Source organism: Peromyscus eremicus, chromosome 11, assembly GCF_949786415.1.
Source record: "Peromyscus eremicus chromosome 11, PerEre_H2_v1, whole genome shotgun sequence".
NCBI lineage: Eukaryota > Metazoa > Chordata > Mammalia > Rodentia > Cricetidae > Peromyscus > Peromyscus eremicus.
In genome coordinates, this window is record NC_081427.1 from 53,308,292 (window position 1) to 53,323,874 (window position 15,583).

At 42.5% G+C, this 15,583-nt stretch overlaps 2 protein-coding genes and 1 long non-coding RNA gene across 3 annotated transcripts; 1 reads left to right on the forward strand and 2 right to left on the reverse strand.

Moving 5' to 3' along the window:
* Positions 1 to 2,068: 2,068 nt before the first annotated feature.
* On the reverse strand, positions 2,069 to 2,598 carry LOC131921699 (histone H2B variant L1-like). The gene has a single exon (XM_059276427.1). The coding sequence runs from the start codon at positions 2,493 to 2,495 to the stop codon at positions 2,124 to 2,126; it is 372 nt and encodes a 123-aa protein (XP_059132410.1). The 5' UTR covers positions 2,496 to 2,598; the 3' UTR covers positions 2,069 to 2,123.
* Positions 2,599 to 6,640: 4,042 nt separating this feature from the next.
* LOC131921614 (histone H2B variant L1-like) lies at positions 6,641 to 7,120 on the forward strand. Its single transcript, XM_059276342.1, has one exon. It carries the CDS (start codon positions 6,695 to 6,697, stop codon positions 7,064 to 7,066), a length of 372 nt encoding a protein of 123 aa, XP_059132325.1. The 5' UTR covers positions 6,641 to 6,694; the 3' UTR covers positions 7,067 to 7,120.
* Positions 7,121 to 10,184: 3,064 nt separating this feature from the next.
* On the reverse strand, positions 10,185 to 15,106 carry LOC131921908 (uncharacterized). The gene is made up of 3 exons (XR_009382143.1): positions 15,033 to 15,106; positions 11,639 to 11,824; positions 10,185 to 10,495 (listed from the first exon to the last, which is right to left on the reverse strand). It is a non-coding gene; the product is annotated as an uncharacterized LOC131921908 (long non-coding RNA).
* Between the last annotated feature and the right edge of the window lie 477 nt (positions 15,107 to 15,583).

A 15,583-nucleotide genomic window follows, 5' to 3' on the forward strand; every position in this document is an offset into this window, starting at 1 on the left:
AAGACTATGAAATCTGCAAGAATGATGCTATCATTAAAAAAGTTAACCAGGGCCGGGCGGTGGCGGCGCACACCTTTAATCCCAGCACTCGGGAGGCAGAGCCAGGCAGATCTCTGTGAGTTCGAGGCCGGCCTGGGTTACCAAGTGAGTTCCAGGAAAGGCGCAAAGCTACACAGAGAAACCCTGTCTCGAAAAACCAAAAAAAAAAAAAAAAAAAAAAGTTAATGAACACAGTTCATATCATAATCTAAACAATAAAAGCCTGGAGTTCTGAATTCTTCAGTTGTACACACTTGCTTCTAAGGGACCCATATCATTAAAACTAATTAGGCTTCTTTTTTTTTTTTTAAGAGGCGAGTGGGAGCAAGGTCCCACCACCACCGCAAACCACGCAATCGAGATTTCCATATTTAGGGTCAGCACGTTGAAGGGTAATGGGGGAGCCCTGGGGGTGAACTGCCCTTAGTCAGAGAGTCCAGAAGGGCTGGATTCTGTTACTTCACCTGCTGGCTAAATATTAGGCTTCATTTTCTACGGGTGTGTGTGTGTGTGTGTGTGTGTGTGTGTGTGTGTGTGTGTGTAGAGAGAGAGACAGAGACAGAGACAGAGACAGAGAGACAGAGAAAGACAGAGAGGAGAGAGAAAGCCTGTGTGTCACGGCACGTGTGTGGATGTCAGAGCACAACTTGCTGAAGTGGGTTCTCTCCTTCTACTGTGGATCTTGGGGTCAAACTTGGGTGGTTAGCCTTGGTGGCCAGCACCTTTACCCACTGAGGTGGTTTTTGGTTTTTTTTTTTTAATGTCCATATATAGTAAGAAGAGGAGTTTCTTTTTTTTCTTTTTTTTTTTTTTGTATTTTTTGTTTTTGGTTTTGGTTTTGGTTTTGGTTTTGGTTTTTTCAAGACAGGGTTTCTCTGTGTAGCTTTGGTGCCCGTCCTGGATCTCACTCTGTAGACCAGGCTGGACTCACGAAGATCTACCTGCTTCTGCCTCCCGAGTGCTAGGATTAAAGGCGTGCGCCACCACTGCCCGGCCTTCTTTTTGTATTTTAATTTAAATATAATTACATTTCCCTCTCCTTCCCTCTCTCCAACCCCTCCCATGATGCCCTCATTCCCCCTCAAATTCATGAGCTCTTTTTATTATGTTACATGCATATGCATAAATGTACAAATACAATCTGTTGATTCCATTTACTGTTGCTTACATGTATATGATTTTAGGGCTGATAGCTTGATATTGGATAACCAATTAGGGGGTGGATCCCAATTCTTAAAACCTGGTTAGTAACAGTTATTTGTATTACAAAGAAACCACTGAATATTTGCAATGACTTGCTTATTGTTTGATCATAAGTGAATTTATGCATGTTTTTTTACAAGAAGTTACCTCCACACACACACACACAAAAAAAAAAGCTAAGAATGTTTTTATACGCTATTGGTATACCAACTGCCCACTTTGACAAGCTTTTGTCCAATTCTGATTAAATTGTATAGGATGCATGCAAATTTATCAGCAGGTAGAAACCTCAGAAACAATTGAAAGAGAGAAACACATGATGTGAGCCTGTCCTTGCAATAACAACGGAATGAAACTGCTGACTTAGAGATAACAGACAGCAAAGGACAAAGACAATCAAAAGAAAGGTCTGTAGGGTGGGGGGCCTTCAGGACAGCAGGCAGGGAGAGGGAATGAGGAGAAAGTGCCAGCACCCTTAAAAAGATCTTATACTCAATAAAGTGACCAAGCATGGTGGCATGGGTCTACGGGGCACATTTCAGGCCAGCCAGGACTAGGTAGTAAGAACTAAACTTAATAAATTAGGTGGAAGTTCATGGAAACATGGGGACTGGAGAGATGGTTCAGCAGTGAAGAGCACTGGCTGCTCCTGCTCTTCCAGAGGACACAGGTTCACGTCCCAGCACCCACGTGGAGGCTCCAACTACCTGTGACTCTAGTTCCAGGGGACCCAATGTCCTCTTCTGGCCTCCTCAGGTACCAGGCCAAACATCCACGCAGGTGAAACAAAATAAAATGAAACAGAAGAGTGACTATGACACTGAGGTGGCGGGCAGTTTGATTTACTTTCCCCCGGTTTTAATCAGGCTTGCACATGGAGCTTAGGAAAGGATGAATCTGCGGACTGCTTCATTTCCAAAAGTCACTGCAAACTTTGCCAGCTTCCTGGGCAACAGCAGATACACTGCCTTCTGGATGTCTTCTGGGGTGAGGGTACAGCGCTTTTTGCGGTACATCAGCTGGCAGGCTTCTGTAGCAATGCGTTCAAAGATGTCATTGATCAGGATGTTTACAATGTCCACGGAATGAGATGACATGCCTCTCTGGGGGACAACTTCCTTCAGGACCCTGCTTATGTAGCGAGCATAATTTCTATGGCCAAAGTTGATGCTGGAACAATGTGACTGCTTTCTGGAGATTGAACTTAGACTTCTTTTGACATGGTGGCATCTTCTGTTGATGGACCTGGCCATTGTAGATGTTGTTCTCCTTGTCCGTTAGGAATGGAGAGGAGGAGGGCCGGAGAATGGGAGCGGTCATCATACTTATGGTGGTGTGTCACAGTCACATGGCCAGGGCCTCTCTCTGATTGGCTCTCACGTTTCCTATGTCACAGACACTTAGCAACAGAGCTGACCTCTTGCTGAGGACACATTGGCTCCCCTCAGTCTTTCCTGAGAGTAGGAGGGTGTCAAAAGGCCCGCTGGCGGTGGTGGCATGCCTTTAATCCCAGCACTCGGGAGGCAGAGGCAGGCGGATCTCTGTGAGTTCGAGACAAGCCTGGGCTACCAAGTGAGTCCCAGGAAAGACGCAAAGCTACACAGAGAAATCCTGTCTCGAGAAAATAAATAAATAAATAAAAAGTACTGATGCCACCTTTAAGCAGAAAAGAGGAGTGTTCAAGTTTTCTGCTTCCCCCCTATAGCAATATGTATGCATCCTATACAATTTAATCATAATTGGACAAAAAGTTTGTCAAAGTGGGCGGTTGGTATACCAATAGAGTATAAAAACATTGTTAGCTTTGTGTGTGTGTGTGTGTGTGTGTGTGTGTGTGTGTGTAGGTAACTGCTTGTAAAAACATGCATAAATTCACTTATAATCAAATAAGCAAGCCATTGCAAATATGCAGTGGTTTCTTTGTAATACAAATAACTGTTACTAACCAGGTTTTAAGAATTGGGATCCACTCCCTAATTGGTTATCCAATATCAAGCGGTCAGCCCTGAAATCATATACATGTAAACAACAGTAAATGGAATCAACAGATTGTATTTGTACATTTATGCATATGCATGTAACATAATAAAAAGAGCTCATGAATTTGAGGGGGAATGAGGGCATCATGGGAGGGGTTGGAGAGAGGGAAGGAATGAAATGTAGTTACATTTAAATTAAAATACAAAAAGAATAAAAGGAACTCCTCTTCTTACTATGTATGGACATTAAAACAAAAACAAAACAAAACAAAAAACCCAAACCTCAGTGGGTAAAGGTGCTGGCCACCAAGGCTAACCACCCAAGTTTCATCCCAAGATCCACAGTAGAAGGAGAGAAACCATTTCGGCAAATTGTGCTCTGACATCCACACACGTGCCGTGACACACAGGCTTTCTCTCTCCTCTCTCTGTCTCTGTCTGTGCCAGTCTGTCCATCTGTCTCTCTTTCTTTCTCTCTCTCTCTCTACACACACACACACACACACACACACACACACACACACACACACACACACATACACACACACACACGTAGGAAATGAAGCCTAATATTTAGCCAGCAGGTGAAGTAACAGAATCCAGCCCTTCTGGACTCTCTGACTATGGACAGTTCACTCCCAGGGCTCCCCCATTACCCTTCACACGTGCTGACCCTAAATATGGAAATCTCGATTGCGTGGTTTGTGGTAGTGGGGTACCTCGCTCCCACTCTCCTCTTTAAAAAAAAAAAGAAGAAGAAGAAGAAGAAGCCTAGAGCCAGGCAGTGGTGGTGCATGCCTTTAATCCCAGCACTCGGGATGCACAGGCAGATGAATCTCTGTGACTTCAAGGCCAGCCTGGTCTACAAAGTGAGTTCCAGGACAGCACCAAAACTACACAGAAAACCCTGTCTCAAAAAACAAAACAAAACAAAGCAAAAAAAGAAGCCTAGTTAATTTTAATGATAATTGATCCCTTAGAAGCAAATGTGTACAACTGAAGAATTCAGAACTCCAGGCTTTTATTGTTTAGATTATGATATGAACTGTGTTCATTAACTTTTTTTAATGATAGCATCATTCTTGCAGATTTCATAGTCTTAATTACATGGTCTGCTATTACTCGATATTGTAGTTCTGGCATTAGCCAGAAGACCTTTGTAGAGTCATTCTTGCCACGTGTCATATTGGTATTCATTTAAGAAACCTTCATATGCTTTTTTTTAATTTATTTTTATTTTTTTATATGCATTGCTGTTTTTTTGCCTTCATAATAAGTCTGTGTGAGGGTGTTGGATCCCCTGGAACTGGAGTCACAGACAGTTGTGCTGGGAATCGAACCCCAGTCCTCTGGAAAAGCAATCAGTGCTCTTAACCACTGAGCCATCTCTCCAGCTCCTTCTAATGCTTTCTTGATCAAATCTGAGTAAAACAAAAAAAAGGAATAGAAGTGACTATGGTAATAACTTATGAGCATTTCAATTATTTATGGTGGCCACTACTATTAATAATAGTCCCATTAAATATCCTTCAAAACGAGTTTCTGCATGGGAAGACAAAGAGGGCTGTCTGTAGTTTCTAGAAAGCTGTTTCTCCTACTTTTCTCCTCCTTAAATATAGAAGTGGGGAAGATGGTATTATGGGGGAAAACTTTAAGCTAACTCTAGTTTCTTTTTTTAAAATTAAAAAAAAAAATTACATGTGTGGGTGTTTGCTGGTGTGCATGTCTGTGCACCACATGTGTGCCTGGTACCTAAGGAGGCCAGAAGAAGATACTGGATCACCTGGACTGGAGTCACAGATGGTTGTGAGCTGCCATGTGAGTGCTGGAACTCAAACACGTGTCCTCTGGAAGAGCAGCCAGTGCTCTAAACTGCTGAGCCATCCTCCAGCCTCTGGCTCTGATTTCTGAAGACAGGGGGTCTTGTGTGTAAATCTCCACTCCACCTTGCTCACCATTGGTCTCAGCCATGCCTCCTCCTACCAAGACGGAAGCCCCACTTCCACTCTGCTTTGGGGTGATGGGTCTTTAATAGATCTTACTAATTTTGCTTACAGATTCCTCTAGATAGAATCATTCAGTCTGCTTAGTTATAGAACAGCTTTATTTGTTACTGCTTAGAATAGCTACCAGGCAGAGAGCATTTCTTCCCTCTTCCCCACCAGTCTGTGTTATAGTTTCCACTACAGGAACACTCCTGGCCTTTCTTCTCTGTCACTTTCTCCTTGAGACAAATGCCTTACTTGACTGGAAGGGGAAGCAAGGTAGGCAGGCCTGTCTCAGCCCTTCTGGATTCTCTGACTGTGGGCAGCTCACCCTCAGGAAGGATCATTGTGAGGTCCCTTTAGTGGATCAGTAGGTCATTCTGTTTAATTCTGTGCTACATCAAGAAACACTTGCTCCATCTCGAAAGGCTGCCCCTTGCATGCCTGGTGAGAAAGGTGACATTCTGATCTCAGTCTCTCCCTTTCCTTTGATTCTCTTAGTTGGTCTTAGGGTGTGGAGACGGAAGGGTGCAATATATTACAGTAGATAACATAGAAAGATGCAAAGCCCCAAATGATAGGCTATAAGCTAAGATGCTTGCTTTCCAGCGTGTTCAGAAAAACAAGGAAAACAATCTAATAAATTGCATGGCTAATTAGGGGCCAACCTCAATTCTCTTTAATCATCGAATAAGTCATTTAAACCATGGATGTGAGCACTACAGGTTTGCCTTTTGCTTCTCTGTGCTTCCTCCTCCAGACATGCTAGAAGAAGGGATGACCATCTTTCAGCATGGTGACCTTCAGGAGCAGTCCCTGCATTACTAACTCAGGCAATGCAGCAATTCTGATAATTCTGGTCTCTCACACCCTGAGAGTATGAAGACTTTCAGGTCTCCCTGCTTCTTTTCTGCAGAATTCTCAGGGTCTTAGATGAAGTCTGGTGTCTGCTAACAGGACACACAACCTACTGACCAGACACACCAGAGGCTCCCAGCAGCCAAGCTGTTTAAAACTCTTTGGCTTTGATTCCAAAGTCTAGGATTGCTTTTCTCCCAGACTCTGGCTTCATGCTCCTTTCTGCTATTCCTATTTGGGGCATGGATTGCATGCTACCACCCTTCTGTGACTGGAGTACTGCTTAAGTTACAGGGATTTTTAATGACACAAGGTCATTATAAGACAGTGAGAGGTAACTTCACAATAATACGATGATGATAGAAATGGTATTAACTGGAAACAGAAAACTTGCCCTGCCAGGCATGAGTGTCCCCTCCCAGTCTCTGGAAAGACTGAGGGGAGCCAATGTGTCCTCAGCAAGAGGTCAGCTCTGTTGCTAAGTGTCTGTGACATAAGGAAACGTGAGAGCCAATCAGAGAGAGGCCCTGGCCATGTGACTGTGACACACCACCATAAGTATGATGACCGCTCCCATTCTCCGGCCCTCCTCCTCTCCATTCCTAACAGACAAGGAGAACAACATCTACAATGGCCAGGTCCATCAACAGAAGATGCCACCATGTCAAAAGAAGTCTAAGTTCAATCTCCAGAAAGCAGTCACATTGTTCCAGCATCAACTTTGGCCATAGAAATTATGCTCGCTACATAAGCAGGGTCCTGAAGGAAGTTGTCCCCCAGAGAGGCATGTCATCTCATTCCGTGGACATTGTAAACATCCTGATCAATGACATCTTTGAACGCATTGCTACAGAAGCCTGCCAGCTGATGTACCGCAAAAAGCGCTGTACCCTCACCCCAGAAGACATCCAGAAGGCAGTGTATCTGCTGTTGCCCAGGAAGCTGGCAAAGTTTGCAGTGACTTTTGGAAATGAAGCAGTCCACAGATTCATCCTTTCCTAAGCTCCATGTGCAAGCCTGATTAAAACCGGGGAAAGTAAATCAAACTGCCCGCCACCTCAGTGTCATAGTCACTCTTCTGTTTCATTTTATTTTGTTTCACCTGCGTGGATGTTTGGCCTGGTACCTGAGGAGGCCAGAAGAGGACATTGGGTCCCCTGGAACTAGAGTCACAGGTAGTTGGAGCCTCCACGTGGGTGCTGGGACTTGAACCTGTGTCCTCTGGAAGAGCAGCCAGTGCTCTTCACTGCTGAACCATCTCTCCAGTCCCCATGTTTCCATGAACTTCCACCTAATTTATTAAGTTTAGTTCTTACTACCTAGTCCTGGCTGGCCTGAAATGTGCCCCGTAGACCCATGCCACCATGCTTGGTCACTTTATTGAGTATAAGATCTTTTTAAGGGTGCTGACACTTTCTCCTCATTCCCTCTCCCTGCCTGCTGTCCTGAAGGCCCCCCACCCTACAGACCTTTCTTTTGATTGTCTTTGTCCTTTGCTGTCTGTTATCTCTAAGTCAGCAGTTTCATTCCGTTGTTATTGCAAGGACAGGCTCACATCATGTGTTTCTCTCTTTCAATTGTTTCTGAGGTTTCTACCTGCTGATTAACGTACCTCTGGATTGCTTACACTCCATACTGTGACCATACCACAATTCACGATATGCCCTCTCTTAATAGAGACCCAAAGCGCTCCTTTTCACTAATAGAGCGGCCACAACAGAGTTGCCACGGGAGCAGAAACATACAGCATCTGATACATGATCACACCCTACATCTATTAATTTCTTTAATCCCACAAAACCCTGTGAGGATTAAATAATTATCCCCAGCCCCTGGAGGGTGAAAATGAGGCACTGAGAACTAGCCACTTGCCTGAGGTCATCTGTGTGAATGGAAGGACTGGGTTTGAGCAGGATACCAAATCTGTCAAGGAGACTAGACCATGGGGTGTGAACCCTCTCCCACAAAAGCTCCTCTTTGGAAATAAATGCCTGGAGACATTGGTGGCTTGTAGTTAGCTTTTCTAGTTAACTTCCAAAGAGTTTATGTTTGCCACAGACCACAGGGATTTTATTTTATTTTTTTTACAAGAAGAAAAAAACCCATTTGTTTTATGTGTCTTCTGGGGTTGGAACTGAAGCCATTCTAAGGGAGAAGGCCTTTCCCTGTTTCTTGGCTGGGATCCATTCTCTGTTTCTCCTGGGTTCATTTGCTTCTGAATCTAACTTGTCAGAGTTCCTGAAATCTCACCCGAACAGGCTCTACTCACCTGTTCTAGACAGAGGTAATGGGCTCCTTAAAGCTTAAGGGATCCTCATTGTGTTTCCACATCTACCTAGAATCCAGCTCAACAAACTCACAGCCCAGTGACTGATGGGAAGGCCCAGAGGTCTAAGAGGGTTAGCGAATTACAGCTTCTGGGCCAACTCTGACCACAAAGACTATCACAGCTCTTTTATTATACAGTACCACAGTGCTAACTGAGGCTTCTACATTGTGCACAGATGTTTAAGAAAAAACAACAGTACGGGAAAAATATTCAACAGGCCTAATGTGGACCGCAAAGCCTAAAGTACAGTCATGCCCTACACAATGATATTGTGGTCAACAGTTGGCCACATTTGTGACGGCAGGCCCGTGAGCTCAGAGTGCAGCTGTTCATTCCTATTCTTGCTATTTTTACTGTCCTTTTCTATGTTGAGATGCATAAGCACTTAACTTCCTGTTACAATGGTGTGCAGGATTCAACACTCTAGTGACCTGTACAGGTCTGCTGCCTAGGGGACAAGAAGCCATATCGTCTAGTTTGTGTAAGCACAGTATATTATGTTTGCTTAACAGCAAGGCCACCTGATGACATAATAAATATCTAAAAATCAGTCCACTGATTTTTAAAAAAAACACTCAACAGCTAAATCACTTACCAGAGCATTGCTGGACTTGCCATCTAGAAGAGAAGTTTGCCACGGGCAGATCTGGACCACGCTGTGGACTTTTGGGATTTCAGTACATAAGGCTCTTAAAGCTTGCCACCTTAGGTCAGTTTACAGAAAAAGTGTATAGCTAATGTTTCAAATCACTGGAATAAGGAGAGTAAATGCAAATGGCATCTCATAATTCAGGCAATGATCTAATTATGGAAAAATTCCCTTCTAGATTGAGATATGAACTTCCGGTGAAGGGAGTTGCTGTATTCCTTCTACACCAGCATTTAAACAGAATTTTAAAATAAGATCAATATTTTGTTGGGGGGATCCCTTGAAATACAGTTGTTTTCGGGTCTAATTATATAAATTCATATGTGCAAAAAATACCTACTTTTGGAATATTTGAACATTTTTTTTGTAAAATATATTGAATAGATGCAGGTTTTCATTATGTGGTCCAATGGCCACTGTACAATGGTTGCCACCAACCATCTTTAGAACCTTGTGCCTCACTGAACCTGTACCATTAAACAATAACTCCCCATTCTCTCTTCTTCTGGGTCCCCACAAACCCACTCCGTTCCTTGTCCCACTGTAGGTGAAGTCCAACACTGTTTCACTTTTGATGACCACCATATCCCTCTGTGGGATCTCTTCCAGTGGCTCTAGGTTGAGAATGCCAAGATTTCCTTCCTTTTAAGGTTAAATCCTTTTTATGTGTCTATCACTATGGTGATACTTTATTTGTGCTGAAATGTGATTTTATTTGTATGTTAATAAATAAAGTTGCCTGGGGGTCAGAGCTAGTAACAAGCCATTTAGCAGAAGTCTGGCGGTGGTAGCACATGCCCTTAATCCCGATTACATGGCAGGCAGAGTCTGTGTGTTCAAGGACATAGCCAGCTTGGTGACACAGGCCTTTAATCCAAGTACCAACCATAGAGACCTGGAGGTCTGTATAGACAGGCACTGACGAGGAGGTCATGAGGTTGGGTTTAGAGCCAATGGGAAGGCAGAAGAACAGAAAGTCAATAAAAAGACAGATACACAGAAGGTAGCTCTCTTTCCCAGGGGAAGGACTACAGCGGCATCGAGGGTCTCAGTGCTTGGCTGCTGCTCGATCTCTGGGTTTTGAACTCTGCATTTGGCTCTGTGTTTCTTATTTAATACGACCGTTTAGAATTAATTACATCTACATATCACCATCTATTCATTTATTGATGGATGGTTGCCGTCTCTTCAGTCTTTTAGCCAGATGAACATGGTAAACAAGTATCTGTTAACGGCCCTGCTCCCAATGCTTTAGAGTGTATCCTTGAAAGCGAAACCTGGGGGTGGGTTGCTGAAGAGATGACTCAGCAGGTAAAGGCACTTGGTGTCAAGCCTGACTGTCTGAGTTTAGTCCCCAGGTCCCTCAGTCACCATGCAGTTAAGATGGAAGAGCTCTGAGCTGGAGAGTACACAGGTCTCTTCTGACTAAACCACTCTTCTACCCATGGCCACCCTGTGTTGACATAAGAGAAATAAAATTTAACGTATTTATGCCAGTATTATTTTGAATTATTATCATTCATACTCTAACTTAATTTTCATACGGACATCCAGAGGATCATTGACTGCCACACAATGTGGTTAGCATCAAGATGATTACAGACTTATTAAATAAAAACATATTAACCTAGAAATGGAGGCTGATGACTTGTGTTTTGCCAGATGATGTTGTGGCGAAATGAAATTTCACGTCACTTAGCAGCCCTTTCCTCGGAGATACACAGTGCAGATGGCGAGAGCCTGCTTGTTATTAGTCTGTTGGGCATGCGATGTGACTTTGAAAGATTACTGAAAGTACAGAGAGAGCAATAGATTCGCAGACGACAGGAAACCGTTTTCTACTATCAGCAATATGAACAAATACAGATTCTGTGATCATTTGAAACCAGTGGTATGCATCATATGTCACAGACCAACAAGCAAAAATAATGCTAATTTTAAAGTGAACATCACCCAACAATAAAACTGGTCATCTTGAACTGAGCCAGCGACAGCAAATACAAAAAAAAAAAGAGAGATGAATCAGAAAGATATTAGGAGGCAAAACTATATCAGCTACTGGGATGTGCGTAATAAAACAAGAACTGCCAACCAGACATTCCCTGGGGCTCTGGCCCAGAAGACTTAATGAATAGATCCAAGTCATTAGGCAGTGTGTGCTTAGCAGTATCATGTAAAATAACAGCGCAGTAGGCAACCAACAGCTTTTGTTTGTTTGTTTGTTTTTTGGTGTTTATTTTTTGTTTGTTTTTCGAGACAGGGTTTCTCTGTGTAGCTTTGTGCCTTTCCTGGAACTCACTTGGTAGCCCAGGCTGGCCTCGAACTCACAGAGATCCGCCTGGCTCTGCCTCCCGAGTGCTGGGATTAAAGGCGTGCGCCACCACTGCCTGGCGCAACCAACAGCTTCACACAGTGACGTATGAGCTATCACAGAGTGCTCAAAGTGCAGAGGGCCTGGCGAAAGTCAGATGACCTCATGCAGGCCACCAGCACTTGTTTAAAACTCAGGAGAGGACAGCTTGAATTTTTAATACTTGAGAGCATTTCTTATCAGCCTCGGTTATGCTGCACATCAGGTGTTGACAGACGGTCTTACCTCTGATAGCTGGTTATTTCGGAAGACATTTGGCAGGATGGGGGAAACCAGCAGGCTGTGCCAGTTACCTTCAAGGTTAGGAGTCCAGAAAATAATTTCAGTTGTCAGCAGAAGGGGAGTGACCACTGACTGGTTCACAGCTTCCTTTGTGGATGCCGTGGTTGCCGTGGCAACCATGGAGGATTCCTAGAAGAGGAGATATGCTTGCACGGGAATAGAGCAAGTGAAATCTTACTAGCATGGCAGTTCGTCCAAAAAGCCTCTTTTGCCAGGCATGGCAGTGTTTACTGTGATTACAATGTTTGGGAAGCAGAGGCAGATGGAGCTGGACTACAAGGCCAGCCTGAGCTAAATAGTGAGCTTAAGACCACCATGGGCTATCCCAGTTAGGATCAAAAAGAGAAGCAACAAGCTTTCAAAACTAAAGAATCCTTTTAAATTGTTTAGCAGCTGATAAAATTAGTAGATAGAAAATCATGAAAGATAGAACATACACGAACAATATAATCAATAATATTCTATTCAGCAGCAGCAAACTACACATTTCCTCAAGTATTCATGGCACATTCACTCAAGTTAGACCAACTCTTAGTCCATAAAACGCCAACAACTCTGTGTGTGCTTCTGTGTGTTTATGTGTGAGTGTATGTGTGTGTGAATGTGTGTGTGTGTGTGTGTGTGTGTGTGTGTGCCTACATGGAGGTCCATGTGTACATCTGCCTGTGGATGCCCAGAGGCAACAAAAACTGCCAAAACTAAAAAGAAAAGAGAAAAAGACCTCGAAAAAATAAAACAGAATCAGAATATACAGGAAGTGTAGGAAAAATTAAAAAATTAAAATGTGTAATGGGGATATGCAAAGAAAAAGAGAGAAAGAAATATTTGAATTAATAATAATTGGAAATTTCTCTAAATGTCAGATAGTGAACCACAAATCCATGAAACTCAGAGAACATCACAGAGAAAAAAAAAATGAAGAAAAAGCTACCTTTAACGTTCTGTTCAAATTACAGGAAAGTCAAAGCTAAACAAAACACTAAAAGAAAGCAGAAAGGGAACATTCCTACCTACAGGGAAACGAACATCAGGATTTCATCCAACTTCTCCATAGAAATCATTCACAGGAGTAGGGAAAAAACACTGTTGAGGAAAAAACCCCCACCAACCTATAATTCTGTATTCTATAAAATGATCTTTTAAAAGTAAAGGAAAACACTTTCCCAAACAAATTTGAAAAGAAATTTTGCTTTCAACAAATGTTTAAAGTTGTTCAGAGAAGAGAAAAAAGTTATATGTAAATTCAAATCCTGTAAAGAAAGGAAGAACTCCCTAAAAAGGATAAATGATGGTAAAAATACTTTTGCTTTGTTTTGTTTTAGTTTTGGTTTGTGAGACAGGGTTTCTCTGTGCAGCCCTGGCTGTCCTAGACTCACTCTGTAGACCAGGCTGGCTTCGAACTCACAGAGATTGCCAGGCTCTGTCCCTGAGTGCTTAGATTAAAGGCATGCACCATCACTGCCTGGCAGTAAAATTATTTCAGTTCATCTAACAGATCGGAGACTGTTCGTAATAATAGTAACGATGCATTTGATTGTGTATTAATGTGCACACGGACACACTTATGTAGCCTCATATATGGGAGAAATTATAAATGTAAGAGTACAGAGAAAGGCTGGAAGAATTTAGATCTTTTAACTCTAATCTACCTATACTTTCCATGGAGCAGTAAAATACTATAGTGTAAACTTGGACTAGCTGTTAAGGGACATTGCAAATTCTAAAGCAACTAGTAAAAGGGGCAAAAAAAATAATTATTTCCAAGGGAAAGAGAATCACATAAAACATTAAAGCCACAAAAACGTAGAAAAAGTGCAAGAAAACCAGGAACAAAGAGCAATGTCAACACATTAATCCAGCTGTAGGTCAGTTATCACTCTGAGGGCCTGAAAGGATGGCTCCATGGTTAAGAGTAAGTTCACCCAAGTCTGAGGGCCTGAGTTAGATTCCCAGCACTACAGACAAAAACTTACAAAATGGATATGTATAGCAGGTTGATTCATAACTGCCAACATTTGGAAGCAGCATATATGACTTTTGGTCAATGACTGGATAAACTATGCTACATCCAGAAAAACAGGATTATTCATCACCCAAGAGAAATAAGCTACCAAGGGGTGGAAAGACATGGAAAAAACTCAAATGAATAGAATTAAGTAAAACAGGCCAATCAAAAGGCTATACTGCTGAACTCCAATGACTTGATCCTTGAAGAAAGCAAAACTATGGAGAGTGAAAAAAAAATAAAAATTAACGGTTGTCAGGACTTCGCAGAGATGGGAAAAATGAATAGGCAGGTCCTGGAGGCCTTTTAGGGCAATGAAGCTTCTCTGTATAATACCATAATAGTGGAAATATGGCACAGGTTCATAGAACTTACATCACCAAAGTAAAGCTATGTGAACTATAGACATCGAGTGGTGATCTGTTGATGGAAGCTAATCTAATTAAGTGTACCTTTTTATGAGGGAAGTTGACCATGGAGAAGGTACCTGTGTGTAAAGGTGGGGGATACATAGGAGTTTCTGTGTCTTTTGCTCAGTCTTGCTATGAACCTAAAGCATGCTAAAAAAAATAATAATAATAAGGTCTATTGGATTCTGCTCCACCCATAGATCAGTGTCTCACTTAGCCATCATCAGAGAAGTATCTTTCTGCAGTAAGTGGGAACTAATACAGCGAGTAAGAGACCTTGGAACATTCAGTTCTAAATGCAGTGTCTTCACAAAAGCCCTCTCCTCAGGGCTCAAGGAACCCTGTGGAAGAGGAGGCAGAAAGATTATAAGCGTTGGAGGAACTGAAGGACACCAAGGAAACTATTTTTCAGACACCACAAGACTGACACACGTAAGAACTCACAGAGACCTTAGCACCAACCAGATGGTGTCCCATCGCTGAGAGGAGGAAGTGGACACATGCTCCATTCTTATCCAAGAAGCTATCTAATCGTCAACCATTAACAAAGGAAAAATTCATTTTCTGCAATGGAGTCTCACTGGGTATACAAACTATACTTAAGGGCAAAGCCCCATGTCCTTCGTAGATGGCCAACATAAAATGAACTCAATGGTACTTTTGGAGACTTTTTTTTCCTTTTTTCATTTTTCTTCTTTTTCTTTTTCTTTCATTTTTTTTTCCTCATAATGCTTTGTAGTCAGAGGTTTTCCTGTATCCTGTCTGGTCCCACAGCTGCTCAGACCCGAATAAACACAGAGAGGCTTATATTATTTTCAAATTATATGGCCTAATGGCTCAGGGTTCTTGCTAGCTAGCTCTTATATCTTAAATTAACCCATTTTTATTAATCTATGTTTTGCCACATGTTCCATGGCTTTACCGGTCTGCTGGCATGTTGTTCCTTCAGTGGCAACTGGCATCTCTCCTTGCCTTCTTCCTGTCTCTCTTCCTGTCTCCCCCTGGATTTCTGCCTACCTCTAAGCTGCCTTACCATAGGCCAATGCAGTTTTATTTATCAACCAATCAGAGTAACACATATTCATAGCATACAGAAAGACATCCTCCAGCATGCTTCGTTTGGGCATTTTTTTTAAACCTTATTAGTCTTTTGCTTGTGTATTATGATTTCCAATTTTGCATTTTTAAGTGTTTTGTGTGTACATGTGTCTGTGTTTCTCGTGCTTTTTCTTTGGTTTGTTTGTTTTTATTTGCCTGTTTTCTAAAGAGAGACAGAAAAAAGGCATGGAGTTGGAAGGGTGGGGAGGTGGGGAGGACCTCGGAGGAGATGAGAGAGGAGAAACCATGATCAGACTATATTGTATAAAAATTATTTTCAATAAAAATAACATCTGTTGGAGAGAAGAAAGAAAACAGGGATGAGGGAAAGAGAAAGGGAGGGGGAGGGAGGTGATGAGGTGCTTGTACTACAGA